At 38.6% G+C, this 26,581-nt stretch overlaps 1 protein-coding gene across 1 annotated transcript in view; it reads left to right on the top strand.

Annotated features, from left to right (window-relative positions):
* Positions 1-14,988, top strand: part of LOC5566512 (polycomb protein Sfmbt) — a 39,040-nt gene extending 24,052 nt beyond the window's left edge. Inside the window, exons 6-8 of the mRNA XM_021845460.1 lie at positions 810-1,249; positions 1,312-1,621; positions 13,507-14,988. Coding sequence (XP_021701152.1) covers positions 810-1,249; positions 1,312-1,621; positions 13,507-14,240 — 1,484 coding nt within the window. The 3' untranslated portion in view covers positions 14,241-14,988. The remainder of the gene's footprint in view (positions 1-809; positions 1,250-1,311; positions 1,622-13,506) is intronic.
* Positions 14,989-26,581: the final 11,593 nt, after the last annotated feature.

Genomic DNA, 26,581 nt, shown 5'->3' with positions numbered 1-26,581 from the left:
GAAAATTTTAGTATATAGAACGCTAGGAGAAAATCTCTCATTGTTACATAGGTTCTTTAGTAAAGTTCATCGTGATTTCTTCATACATTCTTTTTGGAACACATTCAGGGACTCCTCCAGGCAACCCTCTCGTAATTTTTCAAAGGATGTTTAGATGAATTTCGCTGAAATTTGTTCCAACAAATCTAAAGGCACTACTTCCAGTAATTTCCAAAGGGATCATTCTGATACTGTTCCCAGATACAGACTATTCCAGGATATCCTCCTGAAATTTTTACATCAATTCCTGAAGTATTTACTCTAACAGACAGTTGAAGATTCCTACAAGAGTTCTTTACAGGAGATCCTCAATTTTTGAACAAACTCGTTAAGGGATTTTTGAGGAAACTCTAAAAGACTTCCTAAATGAGTTCTTACGTCGATTTTTCCTGTTATTCTTATATGACATTGCTCCTTAAATTCATCTATGGTTTATCTAAGGAATTGCTCTGGAATTCCTCCAGGGATTCTGTTAAGATTTTTTCCAGGAATTCAACCAGAGATTCCTCGTTAAGCTCTATTAGAAATATCATTAGAGTAATGTATGGTCGGATGATTTAAAAAAAAAAATATAGCTTCTAACCTTGATAACCTTGTTTCTTTTTGTTTTCTTGATTCCTGTTTGGGGTATCTTTTTATTTCTATATGGTCTCTTTTTTTTCAAGCATGAGATATCTAAAGTTTCTATTTTTCAGACACTAAATCGCTACCAGGCATGTGGTTATCACAGATTTGATACTTTATAATAAATTTACTAACTCTGATTACAGCCGCTCGCGATCAGATCCTGGAACCGAACGAAGACGACGCCACCATGGACCTGTTCAAGACCAATTTCCACTTTGAGGAGTACTACCTGGAAGGCAAGCAGACTGGCTTCGAGGAAGGTATGAAACTGGAAGCCATCGACCCGCTCAATCTGTCGTCCATCTGCGTGGCCACCGTCATGTCGGTGCTCAAGTTCGGCTACATCATGATCCGCATCGATTCGTACGACCCGGATGCCAGCGGAGCGGATTGGTTCTGCTATCACGAAAATTCGCCATGTATTTTCCCGGTGGGATTCTGCGTAACGAACCAGATCACGCTAACGCCTCCGAAAGGATACGACTTGACGACGTTTACCTGGGAGCAATACCTGGTGGACACGAACAGCAAACCGGCGACGGAGGATCTGTTCCATCGGAATCTGATCAGCCAAAAGTTCAAGGTAGGTTTCGATATAAATAACAAATCTATTCCATTCTTATATTTGGAATCGCTTCTTCCCAGGTCGGAATGAAGCTGGAATCGGCCGATCTGATGGACCCAAGACTGATCTGCGTGGCGACGATTTCCCGCGTCGTCGGTCGCCTCCTGAAGGTGCACTTTGACGGCTGGGACGACGAGTACGACCAGTGGCTGGACAGCGAAAGTCCGGATATCTACCCCATTGGGTGGTGCGTGTTGGTCGGTCACAAACTGGAAGGACCGCGCATACTGCCGAAGCTGCCGCCGACGCAGAAAATCTCCCCCAAGACGACCAAAAAGGGCAAACGGAAGAAAAAAGTGATGAAGTTCGAGCTGGCACCCACCGGAGAAAGTAAGTTCTTTCAATTGATTTATGTTCGGGAAACAGTGATTCTCAACATTTTATTCAGAAATTATTTATCTGCGAAGTCAACAAATTGGCTGGATCCGTTGAAAAATTGTGTACAAAACAGGTTGAAAAATCTCGGTTTCCATGCAGACCATCAGCGCAGTACTTGTGGCGGTGATCAATTGCGCGACGATTGGAAGATTAGCTTCCCTTCAAGTGCTCTCTGCACCATTCAATTGTTTATCAATGAACTGCTTCCACCTTTCAATCTCCTCCCATATTTAGCTGCACATATCGGCTTACAGTACGAAGACTTTGCGAGATGCATCGAGAACTTGCGTGTTTCTTGAGACCGGCAGGGCTGCTCCGCGTTCTCCAAGCAGCGTTTTTCTCTCAGAACAGTTAGGTCTACTGTTCGCCTTTATCACGTTCCATGGTCTGTCGAGTTCTTTGTTGCAGCATGATAGTCCGCTCTGCAATTTTTCACTTCAGCATGCAAGGAATCAATAGTTCCGTCGATTTCGTACTACGTACCCGACTTACTTTCAGCTATATCGTTGAGGTCAGCTCTCATTGTACTCCCTTAGTCCTCAGGAGGCGGCATCAAGCACACCCTCTTCTGACAACGCAGTGGCGACATCCGGTTGCTTAACCCGCGGCCGTCTGTACCGAATATTGTTGATAACGGACAGTTTCAGACGCAGTTTAACCATGGCCAGATAGTGATCAGAATTCATGTTAGTCACACAACCGTCCATGAATCGGATGCATCTATTTTTGATTTTTGATTGATACCGTACTCTAGGCACTGTGAAACAATGTGATTTATTTTTTGATAGCCTGGACCACACCGCCCCAGCTGCAGCAATTATTGTCTCCAATAGTTACTTGATACTTGATGGATCACAATCCGGTCCTGAGCCAATCACTTAATTTTGCGATTCCGGCATTCGTACAACGTGACCAGCCTAACGCAGCCTGCCGTGTTTTATCAGGGTGTCTACTACCTGGAAAAACATGGACAACCTGGAATTCTCAGGGAATTCCGGACACAATCAGGGAAATTATTTTGAATGAGTAATACATGGTGGAATATATCTTTTTTGTGACACATTTGTTTTTAGTAAAATATATCGGCTGCGCTGCTATCAAAACGCTACGTTACGATGTTTAGTCCTTTATTTTTCTATTTAGTTTTATTTATTTAGCATATGACATGTTTAGACAATGAAGCAGAACTTAAGATTGCCAATTTACAAGTACAGTACCCTATATGTTTTCGTCTATTCTTCAAAAATAATAAAAGGAAAAGAGTAAAATTACAACAGATACGAAAAATTTCTCAGGTAATCAGGTCTCTTTTTAGAGTCTTGATCACTATATTTATGCAAGTCTTAAAAAAGTTTTTTTTATGTGAGGTCTCTAAAGTTTCTTTTTTAATCACAATGTTCTCTGCCTGATTTTCTGCCTTAATCTGTTTGCAGTAAACTCTATAGGATCCCGAGAGGAAGGGCTGGGGCAAGAAGGACACCTTAAGATATATCAGTTGAAATCATGGTTGATCAGCACAAATATTGAAGATTAGTCCAGTGTATGGGGCAAGCTCACCTCTTGTTCTAAATTATGTTATCGATGGTTTCAAAAATATTAGAAATATATATTGATTTGAGATTTGTGAAAATGTCTATTATGAGGTTTTTTGACGAAGCATGGGACAAGAGCGCCACTCGTATGGGGCTAGAAGACCACCAGAGTAAAATGCAACAAATGTTTTTTTTTTTTTTATTTATTTGTTAGACTCATTTGTCCCTGTGGGCACTACACGAGCCGAGCACACTTACAACTACTGTTCCAACTGTACAGAGTTTTTGGTATCTATTATTGTTGCTGACGGGGTTGGTGGTCTAATGGCTACCGCTTCTGCTTCATAAGCAGAAGGTCATGGGTTCAATCCCAGGCCCGTTCCTTTCTTGGTAGTTTGTAGTTGTATCTTTCACTTGCTTCTATCTACCACTCTTAATATATCTATCACAGTTCATAGCATTTGCTAGAGCCCGAGACGTACAGAAATAATCCGTTTTCCTACGCTCCCATCCTTTCATCATTATAGCACGCATTTCCTTAGGGGCGATTCACTAATTACGTAAGACTATTTTCGGGGTTTTTCGACACACCCCCCAGAATATATTAGCATAAACAAAAATATTTTTTTCTTAAAATTTAACACATTTATTAACATATCAATTTTTCAGAGGTGTGCAAGATTTTCATCGATATCTGTTAGTAATTTGCAAAATTATCATGCAAAATGCCACTTTCTTTAAATAATATCACCGTATAATCATTTTTAAATACATTGTAAAGCATTTTTGATCAAAACATTGTTTGTAGTAGATGAAAAAACCGAATTTAGTACTATACCATTTAATTCCACTAGAGTTTGTATCCTTTGACAGATACGCGTATTTCGACCTCAACTGTAAGGCCGTCTTCAGTGTCGTGTACTAGACTCGACTAGTACACGACACTGAAGACGGCCTTACAGTTGAGGTCGAAATACGCGTATCTGTCAAAGGATACAAACTCTAGGGGAATTAAATGGTATAGTACTAAATTCGGTTTTTTCATCTACTTAAAGGTATTCTACCAGCTCGAAGATTTATTATCATTGTTTGTAGGTTCAACCCATTATTTTTGAGACTGTTTTGAAAGTTTGCGACTACTTTTCGATACACTCCATAGTGTAAAATCGAATCAAGTACAGGTCGGACTCGATTATCCGGGGATTTGATTATCCGGGATTCGATTATCCGGAATTTTAGACTCGATTATCCGGAATTTGGTTTTGATGTTCTTGTTTTTCAATTTTCATGCATAAATCTGAGAAAATTTGGTATTGCCATATACAATATGAATGATTTTGCAGTTAAGTACGTGTTTAAGAAGAGGGGGTTTGAAAAAGTGTTTTTTGTGTATGCTGGCCAAAAATTTGTTTTTCTTGTAAAGGGCCGTAATGTTCCTAGAAAAAAATTCTGGCTACACCACCGCATCATATAAATAAAATAACGAAAAAAGATAATATTTTAGTTCTTTTATAAAAGATTTCAATATTTTTCTTAGTGATTCGATTATCCGGAAAATTCGATTATCCGGAGTGAAAAAAAAAATCGACACTCCGGATAATCGAGTCCGACCTGTACTGTTTTGTTTTGATTCGTGGTTGTAACCGTAGAGGCAGGAGCACTGCCTCACGGTGGTGGACAATAAAGTTGAAGGTAAATATCGTTCGTTCGTTTTCGTCTGCCTCTCCGGGACCATAAAATTACACAACGTGGAGCCTCGTCTCATCTTGGACGAATCCTGTAGGGTATGTGTGCCAGTCATAGTGAGTCTAAGCACTATCACAGTAAAGAAGCGATAAATGCAATGCTTATTTTCCAGAATTCGTAGGAAAAATTGCATGCCCATGACAATTAGATCAATATGTTATGGTATCCTGACCAAAAAAAAAAAAACAACTTAGCGAAATAACGTGTACAAATACTCATAATTGAACACCTAGTATTGTTCCTATAATAGTGGTACTGTTCCAATAATAGAGGAGACTGTTCCTATAATAGTAGCATTTTGACTTTCTCACTGAAATAATCTTCTATGTGCAAAAAATGTTAATTTCTGCAATTTATAGGGTATCGTATCCTATTCTTGACACTTTTGATTCAATTCGACAGGTGGGGTTTTAAATGCTACTTAGCTTATATTTGGATACAATATGAGTTTGTCCGGGGAAAACCGTATACCAAAGTAAATCATCGAAGTGCCAATGAAGTTATTTGACTTACTTTTACCCTTATCCCAATAAGTTTAAGCAAACCTCTCATAACGAAAGAAAGAAAGCTATCGTAGGTAGTATTTTCATAACCCTATACAAAACTAATTGTTTACCATTGTAGTTGAGCATCACCCGACATCAGTTTACTGCAATAACAATACGCTTTTCATTTTATATATGTAAGTTATAGAAAGTTATATTGTTGATATCATCAGTAAACACTTCGATATATCGCTTCAAATTTAAGCCTTCAAGTTGTGCACTTGGATAGCTTCATTGCTAGAAGGAGCTCAAGTTTTTCTTTCTTCATTCCATCAGCCCTTAATTGCTTGAATTTTCGATTCAGTTCACGTTCCTTCTTTCGATGTAATACTTCTTGACGTTTCAGTTCACGAAGCTCCGCATTTTGCTTTTTAATTGCCTCTCTTTCCACACGTTTACTAGCTTTTACCGCTTCAGCATTTTCTTTTTCCTTGTCTCTCTGCTCAACTTTCTGCTTTTTTTTCTTTAATTGCATTTTCCTTTCCTTGTGCCAAACGGTAGATTTCATTTAACCGCTCCTCGGCTGTCAAAATCGGGAAAAACTTTCGAGCATAATTTCGATGTTGCTTAGGGGTCGTCCATAAATGACGTAGCTTTTTAGGGGGGAGGGGGGTATTTACGAATTTGTGACGAAGTGTGACGAGGGGGAGGGAGGGGTCCTAACTAGTGGACGTAGCATTTTGAATCAAGTCCGTAAAAAGCAAGGCGCTGAAAAAAAAATACATACAATTATTTTTTATCAAACTTCTTTTTTTTACTTATAAACTTGGGTTATAAAATTATGATTAATAAATTTATAAATAAACAAAATAAAAGTTTAATAAATTGATTTAAAATCAATGCTCTAACTACTTGGTGTACATTTTTTTGCCATTTGTTAACATGACATAAAGTCAGCCATTTTAGTATTATCCATATTTTCTGTTGGGGCTTTATTTCTTCAAGAAAATAAAACATGCTATTCTTGGCAAATATTACAAAGATATTTATTCCGTGAATTATGCCTTCAATGTTACAGGAGATCTCCACCAAATCATTTGTTTTGATATATCAATGCTCTTGCTGGAATAGCCTGAATATTGATGAGGATAATAGATTCGAATGTTATCAAAATTTCCCTTTCATTAAATTTTCTTAATAACTCGGTAATTTGAAGAATTTTTATTATTTAACTGTTTAATTATAGGTGTGTAAGATTATTTCGGTATGGAAACGATAATGAAATTCAACTGAAATATAAATAGAGATTATTGTTTTTGTATAATAATCGCTAAAATTTTCTAAACATTCCAAATATTTCATGTGCAATCTTTTATGTATCTGGCCACTTTTTGCTAAAATGATTTGAAATTGGATAATATTAACGATGATTCTTTTCAAATTAATATATTTTCTTGATCATCTTTATTGAAATCTATTTCCTAACAACGAATAATTTAAAAAAAAAAAACAATATTCTAATATAACGAATTTTTGTTCAATATATAATAAAATATATTGGACCCTTACTCGACAGTAACAAGCTTCATCAATCCAATCAAAAATTTTTTTTCACTTTTTTTTATAGTAAACTTGTTTTTTATAGTAAGAACAGCAAAAGTAATATAATAAAACCTATATGAAACTGGAAACCAAAACCAAGGAAAAAATTTATTTAAAACATTTCCAAATTACTTTTGAGCGCTTCTGTATATCAAACTGTTAGATTAGATTATCCTTATATTTCAGTCAGTAATTAATATCAAACTTTGTATTGAACTTCTCAATTCCAATTTTTTGTTTCAACCCAGTCACTAAGAAAAAGAAATAAAAAAATTATAGGGGGGGGGGGGGTGCTTGATATGCTACGTATTTTCCAGGGGGGAGTACCAGCATTTGTGACAAAATGCTACGAGGGGGGAGGGGGGTGTAAAAAATCAGTGAAAAAATGCTACGTCATTTATGGACGGTCCCTTACTTCGCTTCGGTGTTGGTGGCGTCTGTAAAATTTCATCGATACTATCGATCTTCCGCTTACAGTCTCGCTGAACATTAGTACAATCCGCCAAAGCTCCAGAAGGTTCCATCGTGTGCATACTGTCCAAAGTCAAGCGTAGGTCATCCTTTGCTACATCGATATTACTTGCATCATCTTCCAGACCCCCTTCATCTGGTAGTATTTCAGCGATTACACTTTGGTCTGTTTCGCAAGTAGGGCTCGAACTGTCCAGCGCCTTATCGCTTTCAGGTAGAAGTGTCAAATGCGGTGCTAGCAGTTTTTCATACAGGGATTGAATAACTTTTTCTTCTTCAGTTAGGCCTTGTTGTGTCCAGAATTTATTTAAACGTTCAGCTCCAATGCAACCTAATGCTTCCTTCACAGTTTCGATCGGAATCAAAACGTAATCTTGTGAAATATTTGCATTCCGGTCCTCGAGAATTGTTGACTGTTCAAAGGGAGTCATCACAGCTGTGTCCTTCGTGTCATAGGAATGTGATGGTAGTTCATTTACGGACTGTTGTGTGCCTCACGCCAAGCATTTGGTTAAGTCGATATTCTGGGCATCAAAAGGAAACAATCCACAAGCACGAAAGCCATTGATTATGCTGGACTGCTTAATCCCAGCATCAATGGCTTTTTGAAGAACAATCGGAAAGCACTTCAACGACAATACTGCCCATAACTGCAAAACAGTCACATTCGACATTTTTGACAAAATCGAGTTAATACCATGGAGAGTCATCAAATGATAAATACTTTCGATCAACTTACTGAAATCTGTGAGAATGTTCTAGAAAATTCGAAAAAAATACCAAGTTGTTTTGTCACATTGGTAATTATATCCGCATAACAGTCACATTGAGATTACAAATGGGTCTCGTAATGTGATAGCAATGAAATTTCTATCAGAATTATTTTCTGACAATTCACCTAGTACGCGATATGAGTTGTACAAAATGTCAGCCTCAAATAAGCACTTTTGAGTTCCTGGTAATTTTTAGAAGTTTTAGTTTCCTCCCATACTGCCATAAAATGCACACTTGGTATTCCATTTACTCAATGCCTACTTTTGTCGAATGTTACAAATATGCAGTTATGGGCAGAATAGTTCTCCCCCGTTATCAACTCGCCAATCACAGACAGCCGTATTCCAGGCGTTTTTAAGCGGTTTGAATATAGCTACGTCAGCTGGCTGTGTAATCCGGGTTGTATACAATGTGATGGATTTTACTAAGGTGGCGCAGATGATTGATGCGTGCCACTAGTTCTCTCTTTCATTCTCCCGCTGTTCTTATGCAGCGCAAATAGTGACGTCACTATTTGCGCTGCATAAAAACAGCGGGAGAACAAAAGAGAGAACTAGTGGTACGCATCAATCATCTGCGCCACCTTAGTAAAATCCATCACATTGGGTTGTATAGAGCTTAGTGACATTTGAACACACGTAGACTAGCATACGCTCTCATACACAGTTTGTTTTTGTTTTCCTCAAAGAAACTTGCACACACTTTCCAGACTCATCAAAATGCATATGGAAATATTACCCAATTTGAAATATTTACACCCGATTTCTGGGTGTTTTTCTAGACTGAGTGCATATTGTTTTCCTCTAAGGTTCACAACTACATCTACACTAGGGCACTCATACCATTGGGCGTGATAACCACTATTCGGATACAGTGCAATCAAAACGATTCCCAGATCTGAACACAAATCTGCAACTTCAACAGCCATGTGTGAGGAGTGTCCGTCAACGAAGTAGAGAACCGGGAACTTTACTTTCTTTTTGAGCAGAAACGGGTAAAATATTTTCCTAATGTATAGCATGAAGTTTTCCACATTCATCCAAACATTAGGACTTTTGCCGATTCCCCATTCTCCTGGAAATTGCTGGAGTACATCCGGCCGGATCCTTTGAACCGGCAAAATCACATCCGGCGGAACTACACTGCCATCAGCTCCAAAGCTGAACATAACTGTTACGTTTACGTGTCCATCATGGAAACTAGTGAATTCGGCACCGCTCAAACGTCAAATAAGTGAACTCGTGCATCGGTTCATACGACACTGACAATGAACCAATGCACGAGTTCACTAATTTGACTTTTGAGCGGTGCCAAATTCACTGGTTGCTATGGTCCCATAAATAACACGCCCAAATGTCAGATAGTGAACTCGTGCACTGGTCCATTGTCATCTCTTAGAATAAACCAGATTATCTGCCTTAACTAATTTCTCTTGACTGAATCGTGCGCCGCCTTGTAATAATTGAACAGATGGTGAGTCTGTTGCGAATACATCCCGGAATTTATTAAGGATTTGCAGCAAGGTAAACGTTTGATCGGTCCTCAGGAAAACTAGCTTGGTATTCGCCGACAAAGGACTCCTTCAGCGGCCTCAATCTGTCGAACAGAATACACGACATTATTTTGTACGCCGAATTAAGGATCGTTATTCCTCGGTGATTGGCGCACTGCAGTCTGAGTCTCTTCATATGCAGATAAGACCCTCCAGCCAGCTAGCAGGCAATTCTTCCTCCCATATCCTTAACAGAGTACGATGCAGTATTTCGTACAGCTGCTCACTACCGTGCTTGAAAAGTTCTGCCGGGAGCTCGTATTTTCCAGCAGCTTTACAATTCTTCAACTCCTTGATCACTTTTCTAACCTCATCTAGCGTCGGGGGCTCCACAGCTTATCCATAGTTGCTTGTGGGTAATCTGTTCTCAGACGCGCTCGTGTTCTCTCCGTTCAACAAGTGCTCAAAGTGCTGTTTCCACCAGGCAGCCACCATGGTTTTGTCAGTCAGCATGTTCCTTCACGGTCATTGCACATGACGGGACATGGCGCTGTTTTTCTCCGCACGCCATTGACAGTTTCGTAAAATCTCCGCACATCATTTTGTTCCATGTTCTTTTGCGCCTCAGTAATGCTATCTTCTGCATACTGCTTTTTCTTTCTGCGATTAATTATTTAATCGGCTGCTCTCGCCTCCTTGTACCGCTCTCTATTCTGCCGGGTACCAGACCAGACACTAACATTTGGCTTCTGGAAAAAAAAATCATTCCTCACATTCTGGTACTCCTCATCAAACCAACCATTTCTGGGTTGTCTCTGAGCAGTACCTATCACCTCCCGCGCTGTTGTGCTCATCGCACCGTGGATAGACTCCCACAGATTGTTGAGGTTTTCGTCTACGGTGGTTCCCCTTATCCGCTCATCACTGATGAGTCATGAATCATCAGGCTTCCGGCTCTACACTCAAAATAATCCAAACGTCATTGTTACGTGATTTTTTTCCATCGCACTTTCCGCGTAGCTCTTTCGTGAATCATAGGTAGCCCAGAATGAACGCATGAACTTTTGAACTTCGCCCATTCCACCGGCGCTACACGTAAGAGCTACGTGGATTTTCCGGTAGCCTTTACGAAGCGTTTCAATAGGACCTAGATGGTTTTGCATTAAATTTAACTGTAATAAAGACCATTCTTATTTCTCGATTTTTTAAGCAAAATGATCTAAAATGTTAATATTTGCTTTTTCCTTGCCGTGAATTTTTGTTTCGAAATACCTAACCAGGACTTCCCTCCCCTTGGTTATGCGATCTTGCCGCGATGGGAGGGCATAATCCATTAGCCCATATGATGGAAACCAAAGGCGTAACCTGTAGTGGTGGTATCACATTTTGGCATTTTTTGCTTAAAGCCGCGTCATAATTCATATGGCATAGACGCAATAATATCTCGGATGTGATCCAACGGACATTCTGCGTCATTGATAGAATTGATGCCCATTTCAAATAATTAATCTATTCGAAGTGGACATTAATACTTTTGGTGACGTTCAGTTTGCCTTTTGCTAACCAGAATGATCCGTAGCCACTCTTACTATTAGCTAGCTAGATACATCGTTATCATATACGACGTAGGGAATACTTAGGAACTCTTAAGAAAATGACTAGTAGATTCATTGAGTAGAAATAAGTGGCGACAATCTAATTTTAATATGGTTTTTACATTGCCATAATAAGAAATACCTATTTTGTAACAGCGGTATAAATAATCTAATTCCAGCTTCATTTTCGCAAAATTTACAAGTAGAAAGTAGGTGTTGTGAAGCATTGCATTTTCCACCGAAAAGTGAATCTTCTAGGAGACTGTAATAGAAGCCTAAGGTAACTTTACTCTTCAATGTTCACTAAAAAATGACTATGGAAAGTAAGACGCTGAGATCGATCATTAGGGTACACTTGCTAGTTTCGAAAAATTGTTGAACAGACAAGGAAAGCGACTTTTTTCTTTAAGGATATATGAACGTAATGACCAATAAATACTTTTAACAACAAAAAATGAAGTCGAGTCTAGTACACGACACTGAAGACGGCCTTACAGTTGAGGTCGAAATATGCGTATCTATCAAAGGATACAAACTCTAGTGGAATTAAATGGTATAGTACTAAATTCGGTTTTTTCATCTACTTCAAAAATGAAATTAACTAGAACTCTTACTAAACACCCTAATTTTGTTAAAACTTGACGACAATTGACATTTAAGACTCTAATCTTACGTAAAAGACAGGAGTAATCAGAATAGCACTTGAATGACCAATTATTCAAAACCATTTCGACTAGACAGTATTAGTAATGACACTAATACGCTACTATTTCAAACAAATTCTGATGGAGCTGCTGATTTTCACAATGCTTCCTTTTCTCAGAAACAAGGGAATATGGGTACTTTTCAAAAACTACCACGTCACAATACTAATAAAAAAGCAGTGTTCATGTGGGCGCCATTGCCTAGTCCGTCTGAGTATTGGTCCTGGTAGAGGGGAAACTTGGCAAAAGCCAGACCGAGGGTTCAGCCTTGACAAGTTAAGCTGTCAGGCTGCTCCAACTGAATACCATACAAAAAAAATAATAAAGACCATACTTATTTCTAATAGGCTTTGGAAGAAAACTAATTCCCAATTGGAAAATGTAAACAAACTTTAGAGATTGTGATATTTTTATTGTCATTCTGAGCATTTTGAATCCTGTTTCCCCAGTTTTGTGAGTTTGGTCTGTCTTGTTGTAGCCTTCGCGTGCTATAATTGATACAGGTTATAAATCAGGTATAAAATATGGAGTAATGCAGGGATTCTTCGGTATTCAAAGCATATTTACCATGAAATCAATCTTACACAGCGTTTAAAGCAGCAGCAGCTTCTGAAGTTCTTCTAAAATCAAGCGGGCGCCATCTTAGGATTTGAGCTCAACACCGAATGTACGTACAATATGCAGATGTCAAAATGAACTGAGGCACCTACGTGAATTTCACGTAAGCGCGATAGGTAACCGAGCCACTATTTGGTGGTTATGAATGGCTTAGTGATCTTTATCTTAGTCACTTAGTCAGGTGAAGTGGTGGTAAAATGAATTTTGAATGATCTACGTGATTTTTCACGTAGCAATGACGTTTGGATTTTTTTGAGTGTATATGAACTTTCAATAGAGCTTAGTGACATCTGAACACACGTAGACTAGCATACGCTCGTCATACACAGTTTGTTTTTGTTTTCCTCAATGAAACTTGCACACTCTTTCCAGACTCATCAAAATGCATATAGAAATATCACCCAATTTGAAAAATTTATACCCGGATTCTGGGTGTTTTTCGAGACAGAGTGCATATTGTTCTCCTCTAAGGTTCACAACTACATCTACACTAGGGCACCCATACCATTGAGCGTGATAACCACTATTCAAATAGCAACTAAAAAACGTTAATTGTGTTCAAGTTTATATTTCTTGATGATCAATAGAAGCATAATAAGTTATCTATGCGCTGATGCCAAATGAATATCGCAAGCAGAATTGTACTAGAAAATTATAGAAATTTGTACGAGCAGACAAACTTTAAATTTTGAGCGCTTTTTTCTTAATGTTTACTAATTTGATAAGGAACAGTTATACCTTTATGGGCAGTTTATACTAGAGAATTTTATAAAAATAAACAGGATTTTTTAACCAAACGCTTTTTCTCTCTTCCACAGTGCACCCCCTTCCCACGACACGCACCGCCTCTGTTAAGAAAGAGCAGGAACAGTTCGAGCAGCAGAAACTTCTAAACGCAACCTCGGCCTCGATCCCCTACTCGATAGCGCAGCTGCAGAGTAACTTGGACCAAATTCAGTACACCAACACGACGGCGGTCTCGATGGAGTCGTCACACAGTGGTAGCACCACGACCGGCGGCAGTTCCTCGTCCCTCCTCTCGATCAAGCACGAACCACCCCACGAGCCCATGCTGGGACCGATATTCGATCATTCCTCCGAGAGCATTGGCGTCGGGGACGACGATATGGGCGGACTCAAAACCGAAGACGAAGACGGTGAATCGAACAGTGCCACCGGAAATCCCTCGTCGGCTCCCTCGGAAATCACCGACATCGAGATGGAGAAAATCATTCCAAGGCTGATCAACAACGAACACGGAAGCGCATCGCCGGAGCACGTCGGTCAGATCGCTCCGGACAGTTGGGACGTAAAGGATGTGGCCATGTTCCTGACGGCCAACGATTGCGCCATGCACTGCGAACCATTCATGGCCAATGGCGTCGATGGCAAACGGCTCCTGCAGCTCAGCAAGGACGAAATCATTACCCTGCTGAACATGAAGGTCGGCCCGTCCCTGAAAATCTATGATCTCATCCAGCAGTTGAAGTGCAAAATCGATCCCAGCAAATCGCGGCTACTCAAGTCCAGCCTGGGAAAGAAATATCTGTAGTAGCAATAATGGCGGTGGAACAAGGAGGAAGGTAGGGGCTGGGGTGGGGGATGTCGCCAGGGAGGGGAACACAAAATACCCAAGAGTATTATTACTTATTTCCTGTTCTTCATTTGCGCCACCTGCTGAATTTAATTAGGATTCATTTTCGTTTTTACTAGTGTTTTTTTTTCGTGTAGCAAAGTTTATAGGCTTTCTTATTTTTTACAAATTTCAAAGTACTCTTTCTGTTGTGATGAAACGAATCAATCTTTTTTTTAAATAGTGTCCAGGAGGATTCCAAAGCTTTTTTGTGTCGTAGTTGAGGGGTCAGTTCGTGCGCGAAACAAAACTAAAGGACTGCCTTTTTCCAGTGAGCAGCGGGAGGGAACCAGAGAAAGCAATGTACCAAAAAACAAAACCCGAACAGAACACGATAAAAAAAATAATAATGAATGACACACCGGTCGCGTTTTGGGAGAAGGCTGGCCAGATAGATAGATGATGGTGGGAGACGATGAGTGCAGCGAACTCTTTGCTCGAATTGCTTATAAATAACAATACAAACAAAAATCTGCATAGAAAGTATACACGCGAAACTGTATAAAGGTAAACAAAAAATCTAAAAAGCTAACGTAAATAGTAGTATGATGGTTCAGAATTTATTAGAATATCTTTTTTACGAGAAAAGAGAAAGTAAACAAGTATATTTAGTATAGTGAAGAAATGGAAAGAAATACAAATCAAAGAAGTGATGTTTCTTGAGAAATCCGTACTTTGTGTTGAAAATGTCCGAAATCCATATATGGGTGTTGCGAAGGCCCAAGCTACCGGGATCGTTTTTCGGCGCGCAATCGTGGTGTTGTTTTCTCTCGTTTGTTTTGCTTCTTGGTTTGCGGAGAATTCTGTTCGTTGTTCGCGCGCCTCCAAAGTTGTTTAATGTGTACATCAGCCTATTTTGTGTTAACTAAGTTGAAAATGGATTGTATTTACTCACTCAAGGATGGATTAGCAAAGGGTGTACGGAATCAAATTGCACCACTTTTAAATGGCTGTAACTTTTTACCCGTTGGGTATTTTCTATTGTATTTGTTTACGCTGTGTAAGTTTCACTAGCAGATGTGCAATCGTTGTGAAGGGGGCACGAACGTTTGATCATCGGTCGGAATAGAAAAAAGTGACAAAAATGGATCCCCGTATAGTGTTAAGGACGGGTAGTTCAAGCTTTCAAGAGGAACCCCAACAGTTCAGTTCGAGATGTGGCGAAAAAGCTGGATTTATCCAAAACTTACGTACAATGTCCAAAAGGCGCGATGAACGGCAGAATACGGTAGGTAAAACACGTGCAGATGTTGACGAAACCACATTGCCGCGTTATGGATGATGAGACGTTTGTAAAATCAGACTTCCGGCAGCTTCTGGGGTTTCAGTATTTCTCTGCTCATCATAAATTCGATGTCGCTGAAGACGTTAGGAAGCAGACGATGTCAAAGTCTGCCAAAAAATATATGATTTGGCAAGGAATTTGCTCGCGTGGAAAGCGGAGCACCCCAACTAGAACGGTCAATGGGCAAGTGTACCAATTTGAAGGAATGCCTCCAAAAGCGTTTACTCCCTCTTCTGAGGTCACACGATGGTCCTCTACGATTTTCTGGCCGGATTTGGCCTTGTGCCATTACTCGAAAAAGGTTTTGGAGTGGTACAAGGCTAAGGAGGGCAATTTCGTGCTGAAGCATCTCAACCCCCTGAACGCACCGGAGCTGCGGCCAATTGAAAAGTACTGGCCCATCATGAAGCAGGCACTTCGAAAGCATCCTAAGGAAGTGAAATCGGAGGAAGATATGAAAAAAAAAATGGACTGCCACGTAAAAAAAAGTTGGTCTAATTGGACCTTATTAGTAGTATGAAGAGAAAAGTTCGTGCATTTGGATAAGGAATTGAAATTGAATAAAACAAACATGAGAAAATATACACAACATGTTTTATTTTACTCCCTGAAAGTTTGAAGATGATTAGTTGAACGTGCGTGTTTTGCCAAATATTTGTGTGTGTCGCAATTGGATTCCGTACACTCTTGAATATGTGATAACACAAACAGACAGTGGTAAGAATGTTGCGTTTTTGTATTTGTTCAACTAATTTAGAATGGTTCGTCACTTCAATTATCGGTACCAGTCACCGTGCGGCCTCCATTCACCGTGCACATATATAAATTCCTACAGAATGTCCATACAATTTTCACAAATTATTCCCTCCCCTTGGTTATGCGACATTGCCGCGATGGGAGTGCATAAGCCATTAGCCCATATGATGGAAATTTTGGCATTTTTTGCTTAAAGCCGCGTCATAATTCATATGGCGTAGACGCAATAATATCTCGGATGTGATCAAACGGACATTCTGCGTCATTGATAGAATTGATCCCATTTCAAATAATTAATCTATTCGAAGTGGACATTAATACTATTGGTGACGTTCAGTTTGCCTTTTGCTAACCAGAATGATCCGTAGCCACTCTTACTATTAGCTAGCTAGATACATCGTTATCATATACGACCAGGCCCGGATTTGGGGGGGTGCCGAGGGGGCAAATGCCCCGGGCCCCCCGATCAGGGGGGCCCCCCGAGGAACCAAAATTAAGAACAAAAACATTTAAAATACTTTTTAATATTTTCTCTTTAGTCATATAAGTCTAACTATGAAACCAACATTCTAATATTTGAGTAGATTTCTTCATTTTCCTAATATAGGAATGTCACAGTTTGGTTTAATCAATTATTATTCATAATATTTTACAAAAAAATAATGACTTTCAAGGCAAAATCTGAAAAAATCTTCTCAAGTTAGCTTTTAAACAACATTGGAATTAAAAATGCGCTTAACGTTTTTGTAGGATCTAAAAAATACATATAAAGTACTGCCTAGTTCAAAGAGTTTATTGGTTTCTTATCAGAACTCTGCAATTTAAACATATTTGCAATGCTATCAGAAACTTGTGTGTAAGAAAAATTATTTTGTGCCGCAGTAGTCAGCTTTTAAGTACTTTTGTACAACATAGGGTATGCAATCTTCTTGGAATTCAATAAAGACTTAGAGTTAACAATGAATATAATCCATCGAATATAAATACCTCGGTTTCAAAAAAATGCAGCAACTAGAGAAAAATTGTAAATTTGTACTTATGGTCCATTCACAAATTTAACATAAAATGTGCTACAAGGAGGTTAATGGGTATAAAGAATGGCCAGTTTAGAAGTTATGAAATTTGTGAATAAACTCTTGAGAAAATCAAACGATATTATAAGAAAATTTCATATTTTTTTAATTTTTGATAGATTTATATAACGAGTTAATAGTCAAAAAAATCCAGTGAAAGGATCAAAACCTAGAAAAAAGAGCACAATTTGTTTGATTGAAACTAAAAAATTGATGATAATAAAACCGAGGTCAGAATAACTCGAAAGAACTCTCCATCAATTTTAAAAGGATTCATAACAGATAATCGGCTCGTTTGGCATCTTGAAAAGTTTGATGTTGCGATAATGATTTACTTCAGAAGCTCTTCTGAACATGGAGAATCCGGAGAAGAAAAAGGCGTTTCTGGAGGTGACAAAGTAGCATTACCACGCTATGTCTAAACCAGCAGATTATGATAGGCTGACCATACGTACCGTATTTAACGGGACAGTACCGTTTTCATCCCCTCGACGGACTGTCCCGTCGTTTTATGGAAAATGCTCGAATTGTCCCGTATTTTAGGAAATGGAGAATTGACACATAATTTTCAACACCAGTAAAAAAATAAAAATAACAACATAACAAACAGTTTTTAGAAATATTTCAGAGTTTATTGTCTTACTCATATATTTTCCAAGCAATTATTAGTTTCTCAAACAGAGTTAAGCTTGATCCGTACATGCTTCTGCTTAACTTTTTGCGTTTCTCTACTCATATTTATGCCAAATTTTGGTGGATTTCCAAAATACGGATCTTCATAAGATAATTATTCATATAATACCTAAAATGAAAAAGAACAACTATGTGTTTACTTCTGATACGCAATTGATTAGATTAACTGATCAGTAGTGGATATTTCAATAAAGTAATGAAATATTAGAAAAAATACGTTTGAATTTGAAAAATTGAAAAGTGTAACGATTTTGTTTGTGCAAAACGTCAACAATAAGTGCAATTACCCTACTCAGTTACAACCACATATGAATGCAATCAATAGAACATATCCTCATCAATAAATAGATTTAGTAGTTCTCATGCCTCCGCCATGGCAGAACGGCTAAATTTTAGATCGTATTTTATTCCATAACCGAAATATCACACAACGGTCTTGGGTGTTAATCGCTGCGCGATCAGATTTTTTTTAGGAAATTCTTAAATAACGCTGCTTCTTGGAAATCAAAGAATGTTGAAGCTCATTAAAGCTCATTCTTAAGTGATTTTTATTGAATCATACAGACATGTAGCTTGGAATTTTGCAAAATCTGGTTCTGCTACTTTCCCTCGAATAGCGGTTTCCCGAATGTCGTTCTCCCAACGCCAGTTCTCAGAATGCTAGCTCCCCAAAAACCCTGTTTTCCCGAATAGCTCAGTTCTCCGAAAAGTTCTAACACTCATAATTGTCATAACTTTTTGCATTTCAAGGTGGTGAACAATGTGAGTTTTTGGCAATATGCTTTTAGTCGAGAATGATCAAATATCTCCTTCTTCCAACACTATCTCACTACTCGAGCTGAAGCAAAGTTCTGACCATTAAATCGTGATATTGATTTGATTGACATAAGTAAGAGATAAAATATCTGAAGATAATATCAAAATTTTATTCCTGGAACTTCTGAGTCATACATAAATTTGATGTTGAAAGATCTAAGGAAGAGCTCGCTGATATTGGTGAGATCATATCAAAGCTAAATATGATATGCTAATAGTATTCCAGGAGTAAATTTTAGATATTATTTTCGGATCTTTTGTCTCTTATATCTTTTAAGTTAATATCACTTTTGTATGTCAATAATTTGCTATTACTTTGCTTTTTTCACCTGCTTGGGTAAAGACTATTATTGCACTTTTTTGAGCTGCATTGCTTTACAAGGAAACGCGTCATTCAGGGAAATGGCTTCGGAGAAACGGGCTGGAATTAGGGGACAAGTAGCACAATCATATAATCCATGTCTTTTAAAATTGTCCCGTTTTTGTTTTTTATTTGTCCCGTTTTTATCTGGTTGGCTTATGGTCAGCCTAGATTATGAAGATCGAATGTACCTCGGATTTTTTCCCGCTTGGGATCAGTTTTAGGTCCATAATTTCATAATTAAAAGATTTTAAAATATTCTATCGGTGATTTTTTTTTTTCATACATTTTGTATGGGGGGAAATGCGTATGAAAACGTGATTTTCATGGGCTTTATTTGTATGAAAAAAACGGTAAAAAGTGGAAAAATCAAAATTTCACCGATCGAATATTTTAAAACCGGAAAAAAAATCCGATGTACATTCAATTTTCATAATCTGCTGGTTTGGACATAGCGTGTTACCATGTCTGAGTCAAAATTGTTGAATTACTGATACAACTTTTGCTCGTGATTTAAAATTTCAATGAAAATAGGATCATTACATAAACAATTCAGGAAAATGTGTTTGTCATTATGTCAACTAGTTATTTTGTTCTTTTTGGCTAAATTAAAAATAACTTGAAGATTTAAAAGTTGCCATTTTCTATTTGGATCGGTTGAAAGCTTTGAGAAAAAACGGCTTTGAAAATTTTCAGCAATTTGTCACTTCATTTGCTTGAAAAAAGTCGAAATTTTTGCAATGTATATAACTAACAATCGGCCGAAATGTCACTTACACCCTTTTGCATTTGGGGCCCTCATATCTTCGAACTGAACATCTCATTCAAAACTCAAATTCAATACGTTAGTTCTTGCACTGAGAAATAAAAATAGTCACAGAATTACTAAAGTTTATGCATTAATGGCTATTTTCTATCTGCCTCTCTTTCATTCTTCTGTGAATTTTCACACTAACTGTCATTTAGACTGGGTTGAAGCTTAGCGATGCTTCAACCCAGGTGAATTGTTAAATAGGAATGAAATTCCCTGCAAGATGAAAGAGAGGCAGATAGAAAATAGTCATCAATTACTAAAATTTAGTCATTCTGTTACTACCCGTGTTTCTGAGTGTGGAATCTCAAACCGTGCTGGATTTGGTATTACACGCAGAGAAAACAATTTTGATATCAAATATATTCTGAGTCATTACAACAATATTTCTGTATTATTTGCCGGCTTATAATTGCGTTTCATTATTTTAATAAATACTAACAATTTGTTTCAACAATTTTTATTTTTGATTTTTCCAGCTGGATTCAATACGGTTCAACAAAATTAATTTTTGATTTAATAATTTATTCTTTTGAAACAACAATATTTTTGCATTAAAATGAACATTTTCATTTTTGAAACAAAGTCTTGTTCTTTTTGATTCTATAATGAATTTATTTGAAATAATAAAACCTATTCATTGATGCCAGCCCCCTTCCCCCATCCATTTTGCTTTTATTTTGACATGAAGACAAACAACTGTAGTTGATAAAATTAATTAATTTATTTTCTTTTTCATTTTCAAATTCACAATGATAAGCAAATCTTAAAATGGCCATATGTACCTGCGCCGCTTTCCTAGTAATCAATTATTAAATGAATTTGTTCCCCACCACAATCGACAAGGTGGACTCACCAGCTCAATTACCTTCCGCTGAGTTAGTTCCTGTGTTGCATGTAGGAGTTAACTGCAAAAAAAAAATACTAATTTGATTCAAAACTATGGAAAAAGGATGGTCGTAACTTACCAAAGAAGCCTTCTATCATGGATACCGATGTACCGAAACTATTGCATGAGTCGATTCATTGCACTTCTGCACTATAATTTCTCCGCGTCGGTCATTTTCACTTTTACACAAGAGCGTAAAACAAAATGGTAGATCAGGCAAATTATATATCAGAATCAACAATAAAATAAGCTGAAACAAACAAATCGTCAATTTAAATTGAAGTTTTTTGGCGTTGTTTCAAAAATAAATCTGATTTAAAACGCTGTCAGAAAATTCAAAAATATTTCTGATTTGTTTCAATGAAAATCATTACTATTTCAACGCAATTCGTTTAGTTATAACAAATTGAAAGTATTTATCAAAAATAACGAAAACAATTATTGTTTTGAATAGTTGTTAATTCTCTGCGTGTAGGGGCCCCCTTTATAAGATCTGACCCGGGCCCCCCGAGGCCCAAATCCGGCACTGTATACGACGTAGGGAATACTTAGGAACTCTTAGGAAAATGGCTAGTAGATTCACTGAGTAGAAATATGTGGTGACAATCTTATTTTAATATGGTTTTTACATTGTCACAATAAGAAATACCTCTTTCGTAACAGCCACCTAGCTCGTTGCGCTCCCCTTCGTCTTGTACCGGCCGGATTTGAGGTGAACACCATTTTTGCGGGATTGTTGTCCGGCATTCTCATAACGTGTCCCGCCCATCGTACCCTTCCAGCTTTGGCGACTTTCTGGATACCAGGTTCACCGTAGAGTTGCGCAAGCTCGTGGTACATTCTTCTCCATACGCCGTTCTCACATACTCCACCGAAGATCGTCCTAAGCACACGTCGTTCAAAAACTCCTAGCGCTTGCAGGTCCTCTTCGAGCATTGTCCACGTCTCATGCCCGTAGAGGACTACCGGTCTTATCAGCGACTTGTACATGGTACACTTAGTACGGAAGTGAAGTTTACCAGACTGCAAGGTCTTGTGGAGTCCGTAGTAAGCACGACTTCCGACAATGATACGTCTTCGAATTACTCTGCTGCAGTTGTTATCCGACGTTATCAATGATCCGAGACAAATTCGTCCACCACCTCGAATTCATCCCCGTCGATCATCACCCGTCTGCCAATGCGAGCTCTATCGCGCTCGGTTCCTCCAGCCAGCAGATATTTCGTTTTCGACGTATTTACCTTCAATCCAACCCGATCTGCTTCACGTTTCGGCCTGGTATACTGTTCAGAAACCACCTGGAACGTTCTTCCGATAATGTCCACGTCGTCAGCAAAGTAGATGAACTGGCTGGATTTATTAAAGATCGTGCTCCGCATGTTGAAGCCCGCCCGTTTCATAACACCTTCTAGAGCAATATTGAACAGGAGGCAGGAAAGACCATCGCCTTATCGAAGTCCTTTGCGTGTTTCAAACGGGTCCGATAATGCACCCGATATCTTCACACAGCACTGTACACTATCCTTCGTTGCTTTGATCAGTCTAGTCAGTTTCCCGGGAAAACCATTCTCGTCCATAATCTTCCATAGCTCTTCGCGGTCGATGGTATCATAGGCCGCTTTGAAATTGATGAATAGGTGATGCGTAGGGACTTGATATTCACGACACTTTTGGAGTATCTGCCGCAACATAAAGATTTGGTCTGTCGTCGATCGCCCGTCCACAAAACCGGCTTGATAATTTCCCACAAATCTGCTTGTCAGCGATAGAAGGCGAAAGATGGTCTGGGAATGCACTTTATAGGCTGCGTTAAGAATGGTGATCCCTCGATAGTTATTCCCTCCTTCCACTCCTCCGATAGCTGTTCTGTATCCCAGATCCTGGCTATCAATCGGTGCAGACAAGTGGCCAACCTGTCCGGGCCCATTTTAATAAGTTCCGCTGGTTTGTTGTTCTTGAGCTGTTTGATAGCATCCTTAATCATTCTCTCGAGCCACCCAACAAGGCGGAGCACAATGTTATGTGCGTCGGCCAAAAATAAATCATCATGTTCCATGAATATCTTCACCCACATAATTATTTAGGCAGTATTACTAGCACACGTTTCATACAAAGGTATTATTGTCGATATGAATTCATCAATAACTTTATAAAAGCTCAAAATCACAATTTATTTCATTTGGTAATGAAAACATTTTGACCAAAATTATAAGCATTTTTCACACCATGCGTGTGATGTTTACTTCTTTTGGCAGTTTTCTCCTCTCTTCTCTCGCTTCTCACGGACGGAGAAAGTTGCCATCAGTATGCAATGTGATGGATTTTACTAAGGTGGCGCAGATGATTGATGCGTACCACTAGTTCTCTCTTTTGTTCTCCCGCTGTTTTTATGCAGCGCAAATAGTGACGTCACTATTTGCGCTGCATAAGAACAGCGGGAGAATGAAAGAGAGAACTAGTGGCACGCATCAATCATCTGCGCCACCTTAGTAAAATCCATCACATTGATCAGTATTCATATAATATCTTATTTTCATTTTTGCTGTTAAATTGAGTCGTACATTGTTTTTCTCACGCATAAAAATGTTTTGAAACACTTGTGACATTTTTCACCTTTTGAGTATTATGAAATTGTAAAATTCGTGGTTTTAGCAAGTGTATGAATATCCAAACAATTTTAATTCCAAACATAAAAACTGACATCACTTCCAATCAGTGAAAGCGGCGCATCCGATTCATAAACAATGTTGGCTCAGTGAATTCGCGTTCCGGTGCTGTTTTCGAGCACAAATTGACGAATATAAGTGATTTATTATATTTTACAACACAAATCACAGCAATAACTACGTGTTTGCATTCAAAAACTGGTAATTTGTGAAAAAAACATTATGGAATGCTTTCAGTCAAGAAACCACCACTCTACAATAAGGTTAGTAACTTCAAATAATTATTTTTTGTAATCGCTCTCGAAAACATTGTGAGAAGTGTGGGAGGTGGGAGCGGAAAGTGAAGGGGGGAGTAAGGTGCCATATTAGATGCCATTTTGGTACTCAAGGAGACATGTCCTTAACTTCACCTATTGTGGGAGTTGGCACGTCTCCCTCATCCGCCGTACTGATGAAGCCATTCCTCCTGCTGTCTTTATCTTCCTCCTCTGCGCCGTTTAGGTGTTCATCGTAGTGCTGCTTCCACCTTTCAATTACCTCACGTTCGCCCGTCAAGATACCTCCATCCTTATCCCGGCACAGTTCGGCTCGCGGCACTTTTATTTGTGTGCAAATTGCACAAGGATATCGACCCATGACCCCCCAGTGGGTTGCGACCCGCAGTTTGGGAAACTATGGAGTACAGTATATATTACAATCAGGGCCGAATTTACAAATGTGGGGGCCCGGGAGCATTATCTTGTGGGGGCCCTTTTCCCAGAAAAAAAGCATTTAGCATAGTCTAGATATTTGTAATTTGTACATCTTAGTAAATTTTATATGTTTACAGGTTAAATTTTTGTCAATGTCAATGTCAATAACAAAATTCGTTTGACGATTCTCTTTTTATAGGTAACTTAATTCAAATTTTGCTTATTCTATTCATAGTTTACATTCTAATTGTTGAACTAACAGATTTATTTAACAGTTGTGAGTAGAAGAAATTGCTGTGGCTGGTAGCAGGTCTTTTTCTAAAGCAGGCTTGGGAACTGTGACCACTATTTACCACAGTTAATTGATGCTGCCAGTCAACCAAAACACAAAGCAGCAGCAGCATCAATTCGAGTGGACGAAGGTACGGTGCTGCCATCTGGGAAAAGTTTGCTCGATGCGTGAAGCGCCGAAAATTTTACCCGGCAAGGTATAGGAAGCGAAATTTCAAATGCTCATATAAAATTAACTACAATAGTTATTTAAAATCTTTTCAGTATACGTTGATATACTTTTGATGGGCTAAATTATAGGCATATAATTTTAAGTTTTATATTTTTTTCTCAATATGCTGCTGATTCTATAGTTGATCAATAGTCTAACCCCGTACACTTTACAGAATTTAATTAAAAAGTGTTTTGAATTTTTTAGAAGCATTTGAAAATTGACTTCCTATGCTTTGCCATGTAAAATAATCGGAGCTTCACGCATAGGGTCAACTGTGGTAATTACCTTCGTAGACGCGAATACCATCAGATGCTGCGCTGCCAATGGTTCACACACTGCTTGAATGTTTTTGTCTCTCCACTATGACCGTTTTCGGGCAGCCATCTCGAGGCGAATGATTGAAAAAAATGTTAAATAATTCAATTGCTAATATTTTGCTTGTGTTTTCAACTAATTGGAATCTATTAGCGCCAATAGTAAGAGCACAATCATTCCGTTGCGATACATATAAACTGTTGAGTGTAATGTACAATTCGAGCGCCCCTCGTATCGAGACAACTTTTATGTTTGATGGATACACCACATTCATGTGTGTGTTGTCGATTATTGATGTTTATGTTATGTTGAGAATGTAAATAAAGGAACCATTCGTTCGTGTACAGTTGGAAAGTAAGCCGGTGTTTTATTTCTTCTCCGGTCCGCGAATTGCTTCTCGTCCGCCGTTTGTTGTTGTCCGCTGTGTGGTGCCTCCAACATAAACATGTTCAATTTCATGCTGCATTTATCGAGCAAAAATACAAAACCCCGAAAACCGGAAAAATCATGTCACCACTGTGGTCGAGTCATTTCTCATTCGGGTTTGAAAAAACGTTAGGAAGAAGAAGATTACAGTTTTGAAGAGCCGTGACATTTTTTTGTTTTGAACGGTCTTTTTCTTCTTGGCATTAACGTCCTCTCTGGGACAGAGCCTGCTTCTCAGCTTAGTGTTCTTATGAGCACCTCCACAGTTATTTACTGAGAGCTTTCTTTGCCAATTTTGCCATTTTCGCATTTGTATATCGTGTGGCAGGTACGATGATACTCTATGCCCAGGGAAGTCAAGGAAATTTCCATTACGAAAAGATCCTGGACCGACCGGGAATCGAACCCAGACACCTCCAGCATGGCTTTGCTTTGTAGCCGTGGACTCTAACCACTCGGCTAAGGAAGGCCCCTTAAACGGTCATGGTTTGCTTTGGATTTTGATGGTCCTGTAGAAAAATGTGAATATCGAGGTGGTAAATGTTTGCTACAGTACATTTCTCATCCCTGTTCTAAAGACATCCCGACAAACATTTTCACGGATACGAGTTGAACCAACCACACTCAAGCATATTTCAGCTGAATCAACTCTTATTCAGCTACTAATGTTTGAGAGAAAAAAAATACTAAAGACTTCAATGCAGCTTTTCAGCAGGTTCTTTAAGAATTTCCTCTCACATGTCTCATGGAAACACTTCAAGAAATCTATCAGTGATTTTTCCAGAGATATCATCTGAAATACTCCCAGAAATTCTTCCCGCGATTTTGTAAAGGATGTTTAGGACTTTCTCCAAGAAGACCTTGAGCACTCCAACGATTCACCTCCAGTTATTCCTTCATGGATTATCCCGAGTTTTTTCCAAAGACTAGGAGTTCCTCCAGATATTTTTTCACTAATCCGAATTCTACAGT

The sequence above is a fragment of the Aedes aegypti genome, chromosome 2 (assembly GCF_002204515.2).
Source record: "Aedes aegypti strain LVP_AGWG chromosome 2, AaegL5.0 Primary Assembly, whole genome shotgun sequence".
Lineage (NCBI taxonomy): Eukaryota > Metazoa > Arthropoda > Insecta > Diptera > Culicidae > Aedes > Aedes aegypti.
This window is presented reverse-complemented; position numbering and strand designations above follow the sequence as displayed.